Source organism: Mytilus trossulus, chromosome 11 (assembly GCF_036588685.1).
Source record: "Mytilus trossulus isolate FHL-02 chromosome 11, PNRI_Mtr1.1.1.hap1, whole genome shotgun sequence".
Classification (NCBI taxonomy): Eukaryota; Metazoa; Mollusca; class Bivalvia; order Mytilida; family Mytilidae; genus Mytilus; species Mytilus trossulus.
Window position 1 is genome coordinate 42,706,640 of NC_086383.1, and position 22,502 is coordinate 42,729,141.

At 31.2% G+C, this 22,502-nt stretch overlaps 1 protein-coding gene across 1 annotated transcript; it reads right to left on the reverse strand.

The window, feature by feature from the left end:
• Positions 1-1,516: 1,516 nt before the first annotated feature.
• On the reverse strand, positions 1,517-15,916 carry LOC134690377 (uncharacterized). The gene is made up of 9 exons (XM_063550348.1): positions 15,877-15,916; positions 12,187-12,281; positions 6,420-6,536; positions 5,891-6,010; positions 5,216-5,272; positions 4,442-4,495; positions 3,804-3,839; positions 3,084-3,162; positions 1,517-2,600 (listed from the first exon to the last, which is right to left on the reverse strand). The coding sequence occupies exons 2-9, from the start codon at positions 12,248-12,250 to the stop codon at positions 2,117-2,119; spliced, it is 1,011 nt and encodes a 336-aa protein (XP_063406418.1). The 5' UTR covers positions 12,251-12,281; positions 15,877-15,916; the 3' UTR covers positions 1,517-2,116.
• Between the last annotated feature and the right edge of the window lie 6,586 nt (positions 15,917-22,502).

Genomic DNA, 22,502 nt, shown 5'->3' on the forward strand with positions numbered 1-22,502 from the left:
TACACTATGTGTTGTCTGTTTTGAACGTCATAATTATATCAATAACTTCAAAGTAATTCGGTGGATTTCTCTGATACATACTGCTATAAGCAGTAACGTATTTTACTATAGTACATTCACTAGGGGATGTAACTGACAAAAAAAATCCAATATGCATGCACTTATCTTGTATTGTATGGCAAAGAATGACAGAGTGTTTGAAAAGGTAGTGTTTGCCATTGATGACGTCAATAATCTTACCCTTCCGGAGCACCTGAGATCACCCTTAGTTTTTGGTGGGGTTCGTGTTGTTTATTCTTTAGTTTTCTATGTTGTGTCATGTGTACTATTGTTTTTCTGTTTGTCTTTTTCATTTTTAGCCATGACGTTGTCAGTTTGTTTTAGATTTACGAGTTTGACTGTCCCTTTGGTATCTTTCGTCCCTTTTTTGTAACTGTATATAATTAATTTGATGTATGTTTCATTATAATACTTTATTTTGATTGGCTAACTGCATATTATTTGTTATTCCGTAAGCAATTGTATCAGCCAATAAAATTTTTCATTCATGATAACACGTGGTCCCACAATAAAGTGCACTGGTGAATAAAATATAAAAATTATAAAATTCGTATTTTCGTGATCATAGCAAAAAAATGTAATTGTAAGTATTGAATGCTTCTTTTTGTAACTTTATAGGGTTGTTAAAGCGTTGACCGTGAGCACATTGTGCGCGAAAGCGCTTCATACTTAAAATGTGCGCACGGTCAACGCTTTAACAACCCTATAAAGTTACAAAAAGAAGCATTCAATACTTATAATTACATTTTTTTGCTATGATCACGAAAATACGAATTTTATAATTTTTATATTTTATTCACCAGTGCACTTTATTGTGGGACCACGTGTTACGTGTTACAAAATGTACTTCGGTCAACGCTTTTAAACCCCAATAAATTTACAAAAAAGAAGCATTCAATTCTTAAATGAACTAGTCTTTTACCTTTTGACTGGTATTGATGGCAAAACAACGTTTTGTGTTGTCCTTAAGATACCAACGTTTGTTAGAGGCTAAGCTGTTGTCCTTAAGATACCAACGTTTGTTCGAGTCGAAGCTTAAGGCAACAGTGGATATCCAAGGGACAATACACTTGACATTACAAAGCATGTTTAATTCCGCCGTATGTTTGCACCTGTCCACAATCAGGATCCTTTCACCTGTTTAGTCTTGTGTAATTTTCAATTTAAGTACTTTTTATATTTTAGAGTTTAATATGGCCTTAGTTGTCACTGAACTAGACTAAGTACATACTTTTGTTAAGGGGCAGCTGAAATTCGCCCTTTGGTGCTGGATTTTCTGACTGTATTTAAGACAAATTGGTGGCCTTCGGGCTTTTTAGTCGGGTTATGGTCTCTTTGACACATTCCCCATTTATTTTCTATTCTTAAATGAGTTACTCTTAGACAGTCAAGTGTTTATTGTACCTAACAAAACAACTTTAAATAAACTCTAATAAAGTCTACGTACACTATTTAGTGAAAAGCCACAAAAACATACACAAGATGGACTTGACCATGTGACATTTGTAAATATTGTATTCGCAGTAAACAATAACTAGAATATTTGTGTAACGATTCACATGCATATGATACACGCAATCTTGATACATTTCCATACAATAAACCAATGACAGATTGTGAAGGCGACGATAGACCTATATTATACACGTGTTATGTTTTAGATCTAACAAGATTTCGCGCAGAACTATTTTCTATTTCCTTTTTTTTAACATTAAATTTAGATATCGAGGAAAGACATACACAGATGAACCATTTACAATATTAACATGGCTTATAGTATAGTCAAGTCCATGACCAGACAGGTAGAATAATCAATATACTCAATGATGACATTGTTTGAAACTGTTTCAATGAAAAAGTAGTAAGAAAAACAGTGGCTGGCAAACAGTTTATGGAATGAGATAGTATAAATATATCCGCTTTTGTTTATACAGAAAAACAACTTGAGGTACAAAAACCAGAATAACATATTATTGTTCATATTTCCCATAGGCCTAGTTGGACATTGATAGTAGGAATGGAACATAATTTTCTAAATATTGTAACCTATAGGTTGCTATGTGTTGCTAAAATGATCATAATTGCTTAGGTCTTCTCTCACAATTACGTTATTAGAATGATTATAAGTAGGATCGAAGTCCACTGAATCTGGTGTTTTCAATTTAGCACTTGAGTTGTTATCCTTTGTGTGTATATCAACAGTTTGATTAGAGGTCAAAGTATAAATTTCTGATTTGCTTCCCTCAAGTTTCGATGCGTTTTCATTTTCATATTTTTTCGAAATTTTTCTATTATCTTTCCCGTTTAATTGATCGTAAACACCAGATATTGCCCTATTATATGTTGAGTCGGCGTCATTAGTCCCATCAGCAGTTCCAGTTTCATCAGATATAGCAGCTGCTAAACAATAGTCCCCATCTGATATATCAATGTCATGGTATTGATCTTCTGGAACATTTTCTGTTGTGTAATAGTTTATTTTAGATGTACGTTTTTCATTAACCACTGTCTTGGGGAGTGATTGTTTTCTTAGATGCATTCTACAATGAAATGCAATATATATTAAATCAGGATCAGAAGAATGAACATAAATTCCATTTGTTTTTTTTGTTTTTTATGTGCACAAGACGCGTGTTCTAAGATAATATGTAGCATATGAAACCAAAAGAGAAAGTTGTGCAATTGTAAAAGAAATCACCAGGTAAAGCAACAAGACTTTCATATATAATGTTGATTTGCTTGAGAGAATGGCGACGTAAGTTTTTCAATATTGAAAAACATAACGAATTGAAAATACAGACAATGTCATTTGAGTTGTTTATGCTCTCAAAACTTAGATTTTTAAAGATATTTCTTGTTTTGTGTTTAAACGTTTTGAATGTCGTTCCAGTGTGTGATAAAAAAAAATCAGTATTACACGTTTTTTTTTCATTTTTCTTTTGTCATGCTGTTTTTTTTCTTGTAAGTTGACATTGAACATCAAAATAAAAGTGAGGACTGACCACAATAAACCGAATGCTTACTTTCTGAAAACAAGTACCAGTATAACGACTACTATAAGCATTACAACTGTCAGTGACACAGCAACTCCAGCGATCAGACCTGAAAAGAAACAAAATCTTCTTTGCGATATTTGTTCCTAATATATTTATACAATTATGAACTTCGACTCAAAAACTGTGAAAACGAAAGTGTTGTTTGCACTTGAAATTAGTTATTAGTTATGTATAAAGTATTGATGAGATCGCTATCATTGCTTTCATGTGCAAGTCTTCCGTTCCAATTTGTATTTAAACGTTGTGCACGTCTTTTTAGGAAAGAAACTCATATAAAAACAATTAAAAAAGACATCGCAAGATGCATTTTTCACCAAGGCTTAACCATGATTGCTCTTCATACCAGTTTAAAGTATTTTCTTATTTTCTATTTGGGAGAATGTTTTACAACTGCACTTGTATAACTATATGATTATTTGGTATACTCTAACTAACGAGGATATATCAACCTGAAGAAACATTTCGACCTCAACTTCGTCTTCAGTCAATGTACATGTACTTCTTTCATGTTGACATATCTTCATATTGACCTCATACACAGGTCATTCTTGTATTATGAAGGTAAACACACAGTTTTTTCTAATAATTATTCGTGATTGAATCTTGAAAGAGTAATTTTATATAATGTTGTAAGTCAGGGGTTTTTCATAATAAATATGTATTTTACACATATTATACGTTCCCTACCAGAGCTGCTTTCTTCTATGTCAGTTTTGATAATTGCTACAAAATGAATTTATAAATATTTATTATCTGTATAATCAGCACGAATCAATAACAATGAAAACTTATAAGAATATAAAAAACATCACTATATTAACAGCAAAAAAAAAAAAAAAACATGCATTACACATGTTATACTTTTATACTGTTTACTAAGTAAATTATCTTCCATGTTCATGTACAGATAAAGATAAGCTTATACCGTGCGTAAGCTGTTACTATAAATTAAATATTACAATTCACGTAATTGTAGATAGGTTTAGCGTTGCGATAGTCAATGAGATACATTTAAATGTCCACAAATGGTCAGCTTACTACGAAAAATAACAATTCTTGAAAGTTCTCAAAAATTCGGAAAAAATCGAAAGGGAAATAATTTAATATTCCGTTAAAATTTTTATAGTTTTGCATCGAAGTGATATGATTTTTTGAACATTTACTTCTATAAAACCAAGCAATGGTGCTCATGACAGTTTTTGTGTATTTATATCAATTTTAGTGGTAATATATTTGCACAAAGGCAAAAAAAAAAGGTAAAAGATGTGTCTTAGTATCTAGCCGTTTTAACATGTGAATGTCATTTGTTTTTTCATCTATCTTACCTGAATCTGTGCTTAGTGGTGTAGTTGATATTCTTGTTGACTCAATTTGAATATCTGCCAAAAATTATATCATATGTTCATGATCATTATAAGTTTATAAAAATCGTTTTCGTTAACAAAAGAATTTAGTCATTCATAAATAATATATTGTAATAAAAAAATTAAAGATTTCAACAAATATACAAAATTAGAGTATCAAAATATCCTGTGTCGCTTACCAAAGGTTATATTCACATGTAATAAAGAACACTCTCAAACGACAGGTATACCAACATTAAATGCTTGACTACAATCTCATTGTTCTTGATCTAGAAAGCTCATACCTTTTTATGTTTGTTGTTTCTGACTATCTTCTACACGTTATGTCCTAAACACGAACAGTGTATAACTTACAATTGAAGTACAATAAAATTTATTTCTATTCGTTTGATGTGTATGAGCCTTTGATGTTGCAATTCGATTTAAACTTTTCTGTGTTTAATTTTCCTTGACGTTCAGTGTTTTTTTTGTTGTTTACTTTTGTCTTGCTGACCATTTTAACCTTTTAAAATTACTGTAATTGGACAATCTTACCAAAACATATCCATAACTAGTTACTGCTATAGCCAAGAAGTGACATATTTTGCTTAGTAGTTTCAAAAGATATGATTTTTATAATGGTAAGCAAACAATAGTCGAAGATGACGGATGCGAAAAACTTATGGTTTTTTTACACCATGTCACTTATGCTAATGCATTGTTTGTTTATTTCTTCATTTAAAAAAATATGTTTACCTGAAGTGATAAAAGTTGTCACAGAGATAATATGATTTGAAGTGCTTGATTCATTAACTGCAAAGTAAAAAAAAATATGAAATGTTTAAAGTTCATATTTAAAAACCAAGGTTCTTGCTCCATCGGTCAATGTCAACCTCTGGTTGATTTGATTTTTTTGGTTGGTCGCTATTGGACTGAAAGCTGCTCACTTAGTTATGATTAAATAATCCTTGGAGATGCTTTCGACATTTTGTTTTAGAACATTCATGTTTACAAGCAAAGCAGCAAAGCTGATCAGTCCTCCGTCAGGCATATAGTGTTATTTTTCCACCTGTTTAACTCCGATGTTGTATTCCCTTTGTCACAGTGTTCCCGATTGCGGCCAGTCGGTAATATACTTGAAAGATGATACATTTTAATGATTTGTTACTTCCCTGTGTTGAGACATTGTTTAGCCACAAATACAACAGCCTTTGGGGTACAGTTTGTATGAAAATATTTTAGTCGTGAAAGTGCTTCAAAGACCAGATGGAGTCAGGACAGTTATAAACAGGGTTGTATATGTCTGTCTTATCGCGTTGTATCAGTAAACAGCGTATCAAAATTACGTGGTAGATTGAGATAATTTGTAAATGTTAACAAACAAAAAATAACAAATGTTTCTGATATTAATAAAACAGCATTACAACAAACCTCCTAGAAAACACAAAGCATCATAGTCATCACAACAGTTCTTATGCTTTTTACACTCTGTGTTACAATAACATTGGTGTGCTTGGACATAAGGTTGGCCACACCTTCCAGTACAAAATTCTACAAAAGCAATACACATTTGAAAAGTCAATGCTAGGTTGTCTATTATATAAATTAACAAGGTCAAACTTTATGTCAAAATGCGGAACATGCATCTTTGCTTTAAAGTTAAAAAAAATAATTCAAACAGTTGGTATTGTAGTTTTAGACGATAAAAATTTCATTCAAAAAATGCAATTCAGGGACGCATAAAAAAATTTATAGCTGCTCTATATACGATATATTTTTAAATGGTGTGCATCTTTTTAGATTAACTTAGAAAATATTAGAAAACTATCAAATTATTTTCTAATACTATCCATTGACGAATTGTTCACTTCTTACTTTTCAATAATGTGTGGGCCTACAATGAAAGATTTAGCAGCGTTTCTTTGATTGTTAAAAATAATAGTTTAAAACATAAACACACCTTTTGGACAGGAATTGTCATAATCTGCACAACAGTCACGGTGCTCTTTACAAGCTGTGTTACACTGACAGGGAAGTTTTTTGTCATAGATAATCCCACATCTACCTAAACAGTATGCTAGAATAATAGAAAATATTTTGAAACAAGGAGAAATAACATAATAAAAGATATGCCTCGAATTAAAAAAAAACAAGACATGACAGGGTACGGACATTGTTTTCTAAATTGTTATGTAGTATGAACAAAATTTTATTTGTAAAATAAATTGCAAAATGCGTAATAACATATTAACATTATTATACTTCTAAACAAAATATAGAAGACATTCTTCGACGTATAATTCGTGCTTAGCTAGGAATTTAGATGATCGTTGCTGCATACATTACTTGACCATAATTTAGATTATGTGATTTCATATTCACTGATGCATTATTTGTACACAAAATGTACGTCTGGCGTAAACAATGTTAATGCTGATTTTATTAATATGTTTATCGCCCTAGTTGCAAGAAGTTGGTGTAGCTATTTAGATCAGATATGTGAATTTGTCGTAATCAGTTATCAAAGGTACCAGGCTTGTAATTTGATATGAATTGTAATATATGATAATATAATTTAGTTACATAACGTCATACCTTTATAACTATCATATGCTTTGCATATCAATGAATACGTTTTTATCGTTTATCAAGAAGGCTTTCAGAAGTGGCTCTTAAAGTGGTTTTTTTTCGTTTTTGAGAGTCGACGATAAAACAATGTTCCTGTCTTTCATTTTTTGCTTATGTGCTCTGTCTATATCCCTTTTTGTATTTTCTCGCTCTTTTTTTTATAAGAAATTCACAATTAGCATATGGACAAGCGATGAGAAAACAAGGTAAACTGCTATTTAAGATTCTGTAGAGGACATGCCTAAAATATTGACAATATTCTGCTTTTACTTTGAACGACAACATTATTTGATATCTAACTGTGTGACGTTTACATGCTGCTCAACTAATGTACGTCAAACGCGGTACTCTACATCTGAGTTAATGTTAACCTAACAATGTGCCTGTCCGAGTAAGGATTCGTTCCAACTATTTAAACTCATTGAGTACTTTATGGGTGGATTTAACATTATAGATAAATGAAATTGTATAACAAAAGTCAATGTATGTGGTTGTTAAATTTGACAATTGCCTTTTTAACGCTTATTTGTTACATATTTGTGTGTTTTTATATTGATAAAGATTATAACATTATGGTGACTACTGTGCCTCTGTTTCTGACATTTGTATTGTCATACAAGTGAGAGATTTAGCTAGCCTTATAACCAGGTTAAATCCACAATTTTCTACAGACGAAAATTTATATACCATGTCAAGAATATAGCCGTGTTCACATTGACCTAAACTCGGTGTTGTGTTAGTGTAACTCACACATAAACTAAACATAATTACGTTCCCATTGATAAAATAGTTTAAATCATATATTGTCTACATGCAGTCGTTACTCGATGTATGCCTTGTGTAGGTTGAGTGTACACAAAACTAGGTTTTCAGAACTTTAATTTTCCCATGTATATTTCAAAAAAAAGAACCGATGTCTGTATAACATTGATACTTACAACACTTATTAATAAAGTTCTTCACAGAAATATTTGTCTAGCTTGATATATTTTTTTTTGTAAAAACACTTAGCGTAGCCGCATTAACCCATTATCAAGACTAATTCATCAGAATAGCCGAACACATACTTCATTTTGAAAGGTCTTCCCGAATCGACTAGACTGACGTACACACTGTCAGAAATCTTTTGCCACTGGTTTTTACCCAAACAACGATTTTATCATAAATGCATTACTGAAAAAGGGTGAGGTTAATTGTTTTTTGTTTTTTGTATCTCAGGTCCGTTATTAAAAATACAGTTAGAAGTTTTAAAAAAACATTAACCCCCCCCCTTGCCAATTCCTCCTTGGAGATAATTACCCGATTTAAAACAAACAGAAAAGATATAAATGTAGTGATTCTTAACATCGTAATTCTTTTTCTTCGTCCTTAAGGACGCCTTTTTTCTCGATGCTACCAATTTAATATTTAACACTATAATGTATGAGGAAACTTTGGATTTAGAATGTTTGTTTATTCTGATCGTCTGTATGACCCAATTTTTAGCTCACCTGGCCCAAAGGACCAAGTGAGGTTTCTCATCACTTGGCGTCCGTTGTCCGTCGTCCGTAAACTTTTACAAAAATCTTCTCCTCTGAAACTACTAGGCCAAATTCAACCAAACTTAGCAATAATCATCATTTGGGTATTTAGTTTGAAAATTGTGTCCGGTGACCCGGCATACCAACCAAGATGGCCGCCAGGGCTAAAAATAGAACATAGGGGTAAAAGGCAGTTTTTGGCTTTTAACTCAAAAACCAAAGCATTTAGAGCAAATCTGACATGGAGTAAAAGTGTTTATCAGGTCAAGATCTATCTGCCCTGAAATTTTCAGATGAATCAGACAACCCGTTGTTAGGTTGTTGTCTCTGAATTGGTAATTTTAAGTAAATTTTTGGGTTATTATCTTGAATATTATTATAGATAGAGATAAACTGTATACAGCAAAAATTTAAGCAAAGTAAGATCTACCAATAAGTCAAAATACCAAAATGGTCAATTGACCCCCATAGGAGTTATTGTCCTTTATAGTCAATTTTTAACCATTTGTCGTAAATCTTAGTAATCTTTTAGAAAAATCTTCTCCTCTGAAACTCCTCTTATAATTGTGTCCGTTGACCAAGCACACCAACCAAGATGGCCTATACGGCTAAAAATAGAACATAGGGGTAAAATGCAGTTTTTGGCTTATAACTCAAAAACCAAAGCATATAGAGCAAATCTTACGGATGTAAAATTGTTTATCAGGTCAAGATCTATCTGCCCTGAAATTTTCAGATGAATCAGACAACCTGTTGTTAGGTTACGCAGCCCCTGAATTGGTAATTTTAAGGAAACTTTGCTGTTTTTGGTTATTATCTTGAATATTACTATATAGAGATAAACTGTAAACAGCAATAATGTACAGCAAAGTAAGACCTAAAAATAAGTCATCATAACCAAAATGATCAATTGGCCCCTTAGGGAGTTATTGCTCTTTTAAGTCAATTTTTAACAATTTTCATAAAAATTGTAAATTTTCACTTATATTTTCAACTGAATCTATTTGACCAAGTTCATTATAGATAGAGATAATTGTAAACAGCAAGAATGTTTAGAAAAAAATATCTACAAACACATCCCCATCACCACAACCCAATTTTGTCATAAATCCATCTGTTTCCTTTGTTTGATATTCACATAGACCAATGTGAGCGACACAGGCTCTTTGGAGCCTCTAGTTCAAAACAAATTGTGGGAAATCCATCCCACTTTTTTTAAGTCAAATGGTCGTTCCCTAACTGCTAGAAAAGTTGTCTGAACATTTGAATTCGGTTCTACGTAATGAACATTCAAATGACATATAGTTTACAAGTGTAAACAAATCTTATGTACATGTAACCAAACAAGGTGTATAGATGTGAACACATATAATGTGAAACAAGTGTACATTGCATTAAGCCAAATGCAAACATGTTACTGTACACGGCGTTTGGTGTGAACACGGCCTATGACTTTGTTATCAATTCTGTTGATGTGTTTGAGCTTTTGATTTTGACATTTGATAGAAACTTTCAGTTTTAAATTTGAATGTGCATGATTGTTCCAAAACAGCCTTCAACACTCTCCCGTCCATGCAAGATTGTTATTCACTCTTTAACACACAACTACATGTATAGGGTTAGAATAAAATCACACAAAGTAATCAAGTATACAACTTGGTCTGATAAATTTTTGCAATAAAGACACAGCTGCATCCCAAACAAAACTTCACGGTCAGTCAGACTGTCTGTTATAGTCTAACAAAAACAATAAAATCTAGTATTCTTTTAACAACTGTCATCTTATCAATTTACCATTTAATAACAGATAAATATACATTTGGTAAATTTATTGTACCATGATCAATGATGATCAATAATCATGAAATTCAACAAAAAATATTGACGACTAAGCGTAAAACCTTATGCGTGTAAATACACTCATCATATATACCAGGACTAAATTTAGTATATACGCCAGACGCGCGTTTCGTCTACAAAAGACTCAACAGTGACGCTCGCATCAAAAGGAGTAAAAAAAAGGCCAAATAATGTTCGACGTTAAAGAGCATCGAAGAGCATTGAGGTCCAGAGTTCCTTAAAGTTTTACCAAATACAGCTAAGGTAATCTATACCCGAAGTAAAAAAGCCTTAGTTTTTTCAATTTGTAAACAGTAAATTTAAAAATATTACCATATCAATAACAATTCATATCAGCACAAAAAGTGCTGACTACGATTGTGATACCCTCGGGGAAATAAATCTACACCAGCAGTGACATCGACCCAGTGGTTGTAAATAAACTCATTATAGATACCAGGAATAAATTTAGTATATACGTCAAAACGTGGTAATGTATACTAACCAAGTAAATATAACATAACGAAGCTTTTCATAAACTTAGTAATCATTGCATACTTGTACATACATATTGTATATAGCCTAACACAACTTTTCGAATAAATTACATACTAGATATACAGGTATTTCCGTAGCACAGGTTATCTTACTGCAATTATAACCAATTAAGCGTTCTAAAGGTGAATTTTATATATTTTTTTTCTCCTAAAGATGAAAGTCATATGAAACCTCAAATTAAAAAAAAAGATATATGCATACGGTTTTTTTAATAACAAAATGGATAGTTGTCATTATTAAACTTGTGTACATATACTTTTTTGGTGAAGAATATTCTTTAATTTGAAGTTTCCATTTGTTTTAATTGCTTGCGTCCAGGAAGCAATTCGCCAAAATATTTTTCGTATTCAAATGACCTGACCATAACCCTTCTCGTAAAATCTGGTGGTCGCAATAAACACAGATCTGTCACTGAAATAAACTGCTATCTGATTGTACACGAGCTCAATGTCCACGCTTCTTTGTTGATTGTTTATTTTAAGGTGACAATTGGTTAACTACGGTTTAAAATATGATAATCATTGAGCTGCCATATTTTCACTTCATAACAAACAGAGAGAGAAAAAAATGTCTATTATACGATATTTTTGTGTTAAAAGACTCATCAGTGACGCTCGAATCCAAAAAAGTTAAAAATGCCAAATAAAATACGAAGTTAAAGAACATTGAGAACCAAAATTCCTAAACGTTTTGCCAAATACAGCTAAGGTAAGCTATGCTTGAGGTAGAAAAGCCTTATTTTTTTCAAAAAATTAAAAACTTTGTAAACAGTAAATTTATAAAAATAACCATACCAATGACAATTCATGTCAGCACAAAAAGTGCTGACTACTGGGTTTGTGATACCCTCGGGTAAATAAATCTCCACCAGCAGTGGCATCGACCCAGTGGTTGTAAATAAACTCATCATAGAAACCAGGACTAAATTTAGTATATACGCCAGACGCGTGTTTCGTCTACAAAAGACTCATCAGTGACGCTCGAATCCAAAAAAAGTTAATAAGGCCAAATAAAGTACGAAGTTGAAGAAAATTGAGGACCCAATTTCTAAAAATTTTGCCAAATACAGCTAAGCTAATCTCTGCCTGAGGTAAAAAAAAGCCTTAGATTTTCAAAAAATTCTAAAATTTGTAAACAGTTAATTCATAAATATAACCATACACATGTTTAATGTTTTCTTACCTTTTTCATCTTTCTTCGCAGAAATACACAACAAAGGACACAACATTAAATATTCAATTCTCATCTTTATACTTCCTGTCGAGTCAGGTTTTTCACTGAAGAAGGAAATTATTTTTCGTACACGTATTATAACAGGGACTATAATTCATATTTAAATGTCTTAAATGTTCATTGTGAAACCAATCAGTTTCGTCTATTTAACAAATACAAAATAAAGAAGGAGAGATAACCTTGTTTTAAAAACACTAGTTGTACACATGCAGTTGTGTCTTTTAGTCTTTGTTACAACTATGGAACCGCTTACACTCATGATATACATCTTCACTGGGGTAAAGCTGATGACTGCGTTCACGGTCATCCCAAGATGTCGGACGAAAAATTAGGTCAGTATTTGTATTGTCTGTTCAAGTGTTTCTATATCATTTTCTTTACAAAGCATACATTGGTACGATATAAATTTATAAAAGATTCACATGGTAATCGCATATAACTACCGAGAAATGTGTATTAAACTGGAAATTGAATTTGAAAAAAATCTCTAAGATGACCGTAAATCGTGATTTAAATATTTTTAAGATGACCGTAACATATAACAATGATGACCGTGCTTGGTGAATAGATGACCGTAATGTGTGAAGGATGACCGTAATTAATAAAAGTTGCCCGTAACATTTAAAAAATGAATATCAGTTCTAAGAAATATCCGTACATTGTATCTATATCACCTTCTTTTAATCGAATAGTAAATCGTGTTGGTATAAAACGGATTTATAAGACTGCATTTTCCTATAGGAAGAAGAAAAAATACTTAGTCTACCATATATAGCCTCAAGCTAGGTACAAGCCATTTTTTTTTTTAATTATTTGGATTTTTATTAATATCATATAAGACATACATATTTTGAAAAGTGCCAATGCATATACACCCATTTTAGTTCCAATTACCATTTCAAAATAATGTACTTTATTTCAGATAGGTACATGTCTTATCACTATACCACCTGCAATTCTCGTCATTTATTGTATACAGCAGTTTGATACACACTATAGACAATCATGTTTGTCCACAAACATTTTAATAGTTTTAGAAATAAAGTTTTCGATGAAAACACTTCTCAATCTGCATATCGGTCTGTGCATTTCGGAGTTGCAGTAACAAAACTTAAAATAATGCAAGGCTATGTGCTAGGTTATAAGCTAAATATTAATTAAGAAGAACAGACTGTATCAAATTTGAACGTCATTGGCAATTATGTAGAAGAAGGCTGTCAAACGGAATTTAAAATTAACTTTATTAGGTCGTAAGTTTTCTCGTTTGAATTGTTTTACATTTTTATTTAGAGGGCTTTTAAAGCTGATAACGCGGTTTGGACTTTGCTCATTGTTGAATGCCGTACGGTGACCTGTAGTTGTTAATTTCTGTGACATTTAGTTTGTCTCATTGGCAATCATACCACATCTTTTTTTTTATATTTATGAACTATTGCCAATTATTTAAGCAAAACTAGAAATAAGAAAGGGCGATAATAGGACTTTATTTCCGTATTGAAATCCCTATCTAATGGAATATTTACTGAACATATTGCTTTTCATTTGTTACTGGATGTCAGAACGTTTTATTCCCAGTCAACAATATACTCCATAAAATATGTTCCAGAAAAGCTGGCATTCTTGGTTACTATAAAGAAACTGTTCAAGGGTAAGGGAGTTAACTTTTAGGGGTTATAAAGCAAAAGCTCTATCAGCTGAAAACATACCAGTAAAACCAACTGAATGCAGAATAAATTTAATTTCGCATTTCCATCAGATCCGGTGTTGTCAAGGGAATGTGTCACTTTTCGGCAGATGTTACGATTTTAATGTGCTTCCTCTGTAACCATACACATTGGCTCGATTACTGGATATTCATATGTTTATATTTGACCAGGGATTTTTTCTTCAACTTTTCGTCGTATCGCTATCACTTTATATTCAAATTTTAATGTCGTTATCAATAGATATTTAATTATTTACGAAAAATATACTATTTACTATCATTGTCATAAACTCAAAATACGGCTAATAGTTAAAAAGAAACTGATTAAATATATCAATATCCACTAAGCAAGCCCCTATTGAAACAAACTCAACAAAAAGCTATAAATACAATTATGGATATTTCTTAGAATAGACGGTCATCCTTTAAAAATTACAGTCATCCTTTAAAAAATACAGTCAACCTTTACAAATTACGGTAATCTTTTAACCAATTACGGTCACTCTTGTTATGAATCGATGATCCTGTTATGGTCATCTCGATTATGATTTACGGTCATCTTAGCGATTTTTTAAATCCAATTTTCTGTATTATACACATTTCTCGGTAGTAATTTGTGATTTCCGTTTGAATCTTTTATAAATTTACATCGTAACAATGAATGTTTTGTAAAGGAAATGATATAGAAACTCTTAAACAGACAATACAAATACTGACGTAATTTTTTGTCCGACATCTTGGGATGACCGAGAATGTAATTACGGTCATCAGTTGTACCCCAGTGATCTTGTAGATAAAGAAAGGTACCGTTTTGGAACTACATTAAACATTAAAAGATTATTTGATTGATGTTTTTATTTGTGCGAAGTGATTTTGCCTTAATAAATGGATACACTGTTTTATTAGTATCGTGCGCTGTGTTGTCCTATAACCGTTTTACGTCTCAATGCCATATGCTGTAATATTGTTAAATTATGGCTTAAACTAATGTGATAACAACTGTCAATGACTTATATACTGTAATCACTTTCTATCAGTTTGTTTATTGGTATGCAAATAGTCTGATCTATTGCCATAGTGATACGTTTTTTTACCTTTCTGAAACACCAGAAATTACGACCGGTCTCGAGTCGGGTTCCTGTTGTTCGTTATTAGATTTTCTACGTTGGGTTTTATATACTATCGTATATTCTTTGGTGATTCTTTCATGTCAAAATATATAAATTATACCTTTAATGTACAGCGTAGCTGTCGCTTTTTAGAAATAATTCTATACATTCACACATGATACAACAAGGCTATTTAATCGTGGTTTTCTGAGGTACGAAAAATTATCTTTATGAAAAAAGTGTAAATTAATGATGGGTGTGGAATGTTTTTTAACCGTAAACCTTATATAAGCAACGTATTGTATGCCCTGCTTATATCTGATGTAGTGTGATATGTATGTTTATTTTTCGTATATAATCAAGCAAATCTCGTATTACAGTTTTGAGTTCTTTTATTTAATATGTGTTACAAGTGTAGCACTAAAAGGAACTTAGTTATCGAAAATGAACATAAGTTTACACTACAAAAGGTGGTCACGAAAAAAACCACCGCTTTAAAAAAAAATTGCTACATTATTTGATAGAAGCTGGCAGCAAGGTTCGATTACATTTTGACAAAGAATCGATATAGAAGTTTGAAGATTATAGTTCATGCTGTAATGGTAATTTAGAAGAAGAAAACATACATATGGTTTACGATTGTAATGAACAAGTGATTGACAGTATGTATAACGAATATTATTTGGCAAAGAAAAACTCAGGAGCTTCTTGATTATACTTTTTTTTTTTAAATAAAAAGAAATTTGAATTTTGTAATGAAATATTTTCAATGTTAATTTTCAATACTTCAAAATAGATAGTACGTAGTTTTTAATTATTACTTACTGAATGAATACAGTTACTGATAGTCTTTCCTGTCTTAAGTGATGAATGACTAATGAAAGGTGAAGTTCGTAAACATCCGTTTGTAGTTTCGTACTAAAAATAAGTTTTATTGGCGAATACCTTCCGTGTTTATATCATTAAAGGTTTGAGAATACGAATAAAGGATAAATTACAGAAAAAAGAAAACAAAAATAGAAGAAATTACGATTTTATTCGCCATTTGACTAGGTCCTTTCACTTTAAATTTTTCTCCGAGTTCAAACTTTTTTCGTTATTTTACTTTTGGAATGCAGTATTTTTCGTTTTGGGCAAAAAAACAATGCGAACAACGAATTGACACAAACAATTTCCCCATAATATGTATTCCTGCTGTTTTGTATTCGGTTACAATGAATGGATTACTTATTCACGCATTTCAAATATCTAATTGCATTTGTCATATTTGTGTGTGTGTGTGTGTGTTGGTGTGTGTGTGAGTATGTGTGTGTTGGTGTGTGTGTGTGTGTGTGTGTTATAGGTGAAAAACATTGTATTTATAAAAAGATAAAATAAACAAATTGAAAATTGTAGACAGAACATTTAGCGTTAACAAATCTTCTTTTTTTCAAGAAGATTATAAGCAAGTGGAGTGGTCAAATGGAATGTAGATTACACTTTGATATACTCTATGACTTTTATATCATTGACTAAAGACAGTTGTAGTTGTTTTTTGCTTGGCTACAAACATATATTATGATATTGATTATAATTTTGTTAGGCCTTAAGCATTGTTAAGTGAGCGTAAATTGAAGCCTAATAAGAAGACAAAGCGCACGATCTAAAGTGAAGTACAGCATGTCCAATACTGAAACAATTATCGTATTACTCTTACCTTTACGCAAGATTCGAATTCGTAACAGAAACAAATGTGTTTGTCACGCTCAAAAAATGATTAAAACAAATCGTTTGATATGTTTTTTAAGCAAATCCTGTTTGTCTAAACATGACTAAAACTTATAGTTTGTTAATACGAGTACATTGTGTCTTATATCGCTTATTTAACCAGATATGAAACATATTTTTTGTTTTAAGAACACATGAAATACATAAAAAATATCATATCGGATAAGTTGACAGTCAATATTGAGCAGAAATATCATGTTAAGGATGGGTATTTGCGATAAATACTAGTCTAGAGAATGTTGAATTTCGCGAGCCGTAAGGCGAGGAAAGTTCATACTCAAGACTGGTATTTTTCGCAAATACCCCCCAAGAACATGCTATATCTTTTTAATTTCACCAAATGTTTAAGTTTAAAAACGCATTGATGATCGTGACGTTTCAAGCGTCAAATCGGATAGATTTTTCATATACCCCGGCGGCATTAATAAATGAACGATATTCATTTGATAACAGTAAATTGGTGAAATATACACTCAGTCTGGCTATCAACCAATCGAATGCCTGGATTCTTGCATAAGGTGTTGTTATGTGCAATTAATCAAAGATACAGATTTAATATTCCACTGAAATAAAAGATAATTTGGCGAGTGTTTTCGTTTCAATCACTTTTGATATGTTGTCGTTGTGACTTTGAGATATAAACCAGCAAAAAGCGATGATCCTTTGTGGTTCTGCTTTTTCTGTTGTGCATATCCGGATTTTCGTGTCATGAATGCATGGCTATCAGATATCCGTTGTTTTTTTTTTTATTTTATTATAGTACAAGAAAAGAATCTTCTGAATCATCTGTTATTTTTGTGCAATTCATCGGAATGAAAACAAATTCTTGTTATAGGTATACTTACGGGCCATTTGTTTTTATTGGTGAAAAGTAGATTGTAAATACTGATCAATCGAATACATAAATGTGTATCATAAAAAAAGAAAAAGGTGTGGTATGATTATGTCTATTTTTAAATTATATAATTATTCATTATTTTTGTATGTCGGTTAACAGCTTTGGTGATTATTTTTTTTTATTATTAAGCTTAAATAGGTACATTTTAACATGTATTTATATCATGTATATAGTCAACAGGTACAATGAAAAGTGTCATATATCATTAATTAAATATTTGCATATCATTCTTTCTAAGACACTAATGGAATCAAAATGAAATATTCAAATTTCATGTTTTCCTATTCAGTAATTGACTGAAAAAAAAACAATTATACGTTTTTACAAATAAAAATAATGATTAAAATTCCATTGTATTATTTATCAATTTTGTGTATTTCACTAGCAAATTGAACAAAGAAAACATTGGAGATGATCCTGTCAGCTGTGTTTACAATACAATGCTGATGTGTGATGCTTTTCAATCATAACTGTTGGTTTGGACAAGGTATCGTATACCATATTTTTGTCTGATGTAAAATATGATTTAATAGTTATATATAACCAAGAACATAATATTGTATCCTAGTTTTGTGTTCTTGATTTCATTTTTCACGTGAATACACAATTAAGTGTGATCGGCGACGAGAGAGCAATCCACAAGAGATACAAAGACGATAATGTGAATAACCTGATGGTCTCTTTACAATGAAAATATTATATAAAAATATGAGATGGTGATTTTAATATATGCCTTATTAAAACAAAAAGAGGAGGAAATCGAACTTGCTTGTTTTGCTAAATTTACCAAAAAAATTGTATCAATCACCACATTTGAGGAATTTATATTAACTAACTATAGTAAATGAAGTAATATTGGCAACTAAGCTGATGCAAACTCGGTGATTATTAAAACATGTAATGATCGGGTATTGAAATTTTATTTTAATTCAGATATTTCTATTTGAAAACAGAATGAAAAAGAAAATTTTGCATCGGTTGTTGAATGCTTCAAAATATTTAAAAGTAGTTTATGACTTACTATATGATGTAAAAAATGTAAACAGTCTTAAAAGTTGGCATGTACGACTTATACAAGGTAAATAAGTTCATAAACATCCGTAAACATCCGTTTGTTATTTTGTAATAAAATTAAATTTAATGGGGGAATTAATACCGTCCGTGTTTAGTTAACTTAAGAAATAGGTTAACAATGTTTAAATGTCACTTCATATTTAATCAATGCGGTATATTTGTGTATGTTTTTCCCCTTTCAAATTGATAATACATACACATAATTTAAAGAACAGGTAAAACAGAAACAACTGAAATAAAAAATGACAGAAAAATGAAATTTCAAAAATCAAAAATCAAAACATTATGATCACGCACACCATGTGATGACCAACATACCCCCCCCCCCTTTTTTTTACTATTCAAGATTATCTAATAGCAATGGAAAGAACATTGCGTTCAAATCAACTGATTAAAACACATGATCTATTAGCTGTCGTTTATTCTGCATTGATAGTGAACGACTTATTTATGCTTAGGTGTTTTGTTGATAGAGTCTCTGCAGGTAGCAGATTGTTTTCTTTATTGAAAAATTAATGTGTTTTGTAATAAAATTAAATTTAATGGGGGAATTAATACCTTCCGTGTTTAGTTAACTTAAGAAATAGGTTAACAATGTTTAAATGTCACTTCATATTTAATCAATGCGGTATATTTGTGTATGTTTTTCCCCTTTCAAATTGATAATACATATACATAATTTAAAGAACAGGTAAAACAGAAACAACTGAAATAAAAAATGACAGAAAAATGAAATTTCAAAAATCAAAAATCAAAACATTATGAACACGCACACCATGTGATGACCAACATACCCCCCCCCTTTTTTTTTACTATTCAAGATTATCTAATAGCAATGGAAAGAACATTGCGTTCAAATCAACTGATTAAAACACATGATTTATTAGCTGTCGTTTATTCTGCATTGATAGTGAACGACTTATTTATGCTTAGGTGTTTTGTTGATAGAGTCTCTGCAGGGAGCAGATTGTTTTCTTTATTGAAAAATTAATGTGTTTTTCTAATTGGGATTAAGATTTTACCAAAAATTTGTCTGCTGTATTTTTTTTTATTATTTCATTCATTTTTTCTACAGTTATAAGAAGATGTGGTATGAATGCCAACTCTCAATCAAAATTTATGAAACTTAACGGTTAAAGGTCAAAGTCCGGCCTGCACTACGGAGCATTGGCTCACACCAAATAGCAAGCTACATTGTTTAAAAGGAACAAAAAGACACGTTTAAAACCTTTCAAACAGGAAAAACAACTGTCTAATCTTTATAAAAAAAGAAAAAAGAGAAACACTCTCGAACCACAACATTAAACGAATCGTAAAAAGTGGCCATAAATACAGCGTTATGACTTGTAACAATTCTTAAAAGGTAACAGGTTTGAAATCTGTCGTTATATTTGACTAATTGTAAATACGTGAATTTTTGCGACATTTATGAATTCGTCAGAAGAGTTTATGTACATGTATGGAACGGGGCTTAATCAAATCTCAAGAGAAGTAAACACTTCATGAATGTTGAAGAACAAATAACAGGTAGCGTTTTTGATATCAAAATTTTATTACGTTTTATCTCTGAAATGACATGCGCCAACTTTTTTTCTAACACACAACGGTACACAACAAACAGATTTAATGCCAGCATTTAAAAAACATATACATTTATATTAATTAAGAAATGAGATTGTTAAAATGATATGTATGTCGTCAAATACAATTAGTATTGAGCCTGTTTTAAAACATAGTATAGTATTACGATTCAAACAAAACCAGTTTTCTAAATTAACTGCTGTATTCTTACAACTATGTTTATCAAATTTTGAATCTGACTTAATAATTACAGGCCAAGTGATATATATTGTCTAGTAAACATAAAAGCGATTGTACATTGAATACCTCAGTCAGGGTTCACAAAGTATTTTAACAGGTTAACTACATAACAACACGACGAAAAATGAAATATTGCAGGCAACGACAAACTAAAATCTTGCTTCTGTATAAATGCTTCCTACTTAGAAGGTAACATTTAGTGTCTTGCCGTATATGTATATATAACAGTATACAACCTGAACAATAAGTAACAGCTGCTTGCAACTAATTGGCGGGAATTTGATATTGATATGGCACAAAAGCTCCATGTAAAGCTCGAGGCCCTGGATGATATAAGTTAAGGTGACCTGATGCAGAGAGATTTGTGGACCAGGGTTTGACTTCCCCAAAAGCCTATCCAAGGGCAGTATGCGGCCCTCATAGCTAAAATTTGTACGGAAAATCCAGCTCGATTTAAGAACTTTGCACATATAGATGTTTCTGGAACTGCTATATGTCGTTGATCTGAGGATCACGAAGATCACGAAGAACACTCCCATGTAAAGACAAAGCAGTTAAAGTCATATGAAACTTCAAATAAAAAAAATATATATACATTTGTTTTTATACATAAATGGGTAGTTTTTATTTTAAAACCAAAATACCTATACTTTTTTTTCTCAAGAACATTATATAATTTGTCCAAATTAAGGATGTATTCTTCTGACTTTTCAGTCTCGTTCAGTCTCGTTGAAATCTCGTTCTTAAATTATTTCCAAAACATATGATAGAAGTGGAAAATATCAATGAATTTTAAAAATATTATAACCAAACATAACTCTGTGAAAAAATTGTGTATTTACCATGAACGGTTTTTGAATAATCCAGTTTTCAAATTTTACGACGATTCAAGTCAGTATTTTTAGTCAAAATTTTGAGTAAAATGGGTGAGGGATACAAAAAATGATTTTACAAGAATAATATACATCCCATCTCATTTTGGTCTTTTCAACTTTCTTAGATATGTATTTTTTCAATCATTTATAACAAAAAAGTTGAATTAATATGCATTTTATTCTTTAAAATGAGAAAAATCCTAAAAATACGAAATTGGCAGTATGGTAAATTTTACACAAAAAAGCATCAAAATATGATAAAACTTTCTTATATTAACACCTACCTATAGTTTTTGTAAGTTAAATTTATTCAGATTGGTCCACTTCATCTTTATGGAAAGTATGAAAAAAAGTTTAATTGTGGAACTTTGATTTTTTTCACGATAATAGCCCAAAAATAGGTAAAAATCGATGAAAAGTGAGAAAATCATCAAAATTGTGCATTTTCAAAGGGCCGTAGCAAAAAAAGAAGCACACCACCATATGATTTTTTCTTTACCAATTGTTTTGTTACAGTCTAATAAACCTAAAAATCAGGTTAAGAAAAAAAGTTTAATTCTAGAATTCTTTGGCTCCTCAGAGGTGTACATCCTTAAGAAGAAGTTTACTTTTTTTGCATTGCTTGCTTCCAGCAAATAATTCGCCGACATGTTTTCTTATGCAGCCTGACATTTATGATACAAATCTGGTAATCGCAATACGCAAGTCACTCCGTCATCAAGATAAACTTTATCCACGTGCTTACTTGAATATTATTCGTGCTACTATGTTTATTGTTTACAAACGGGTGGCAATCGTTAAACTTCGGTTTCAAAACAGGACCAATAACTAGCTGCCATATTTTCACAACACCGACCGATTGAAATATTTTGTAACGATGATAAAAAATGTATGCGAAAGAAAAGGATAAAATCTTGCACAGAAGACTGAGTTTATTATATATGTACATGTGTATGCATTGGTTCAATAATTGGATTAAAACTTTTTTCCAGCGATCACTTACTTGTGCCATATAT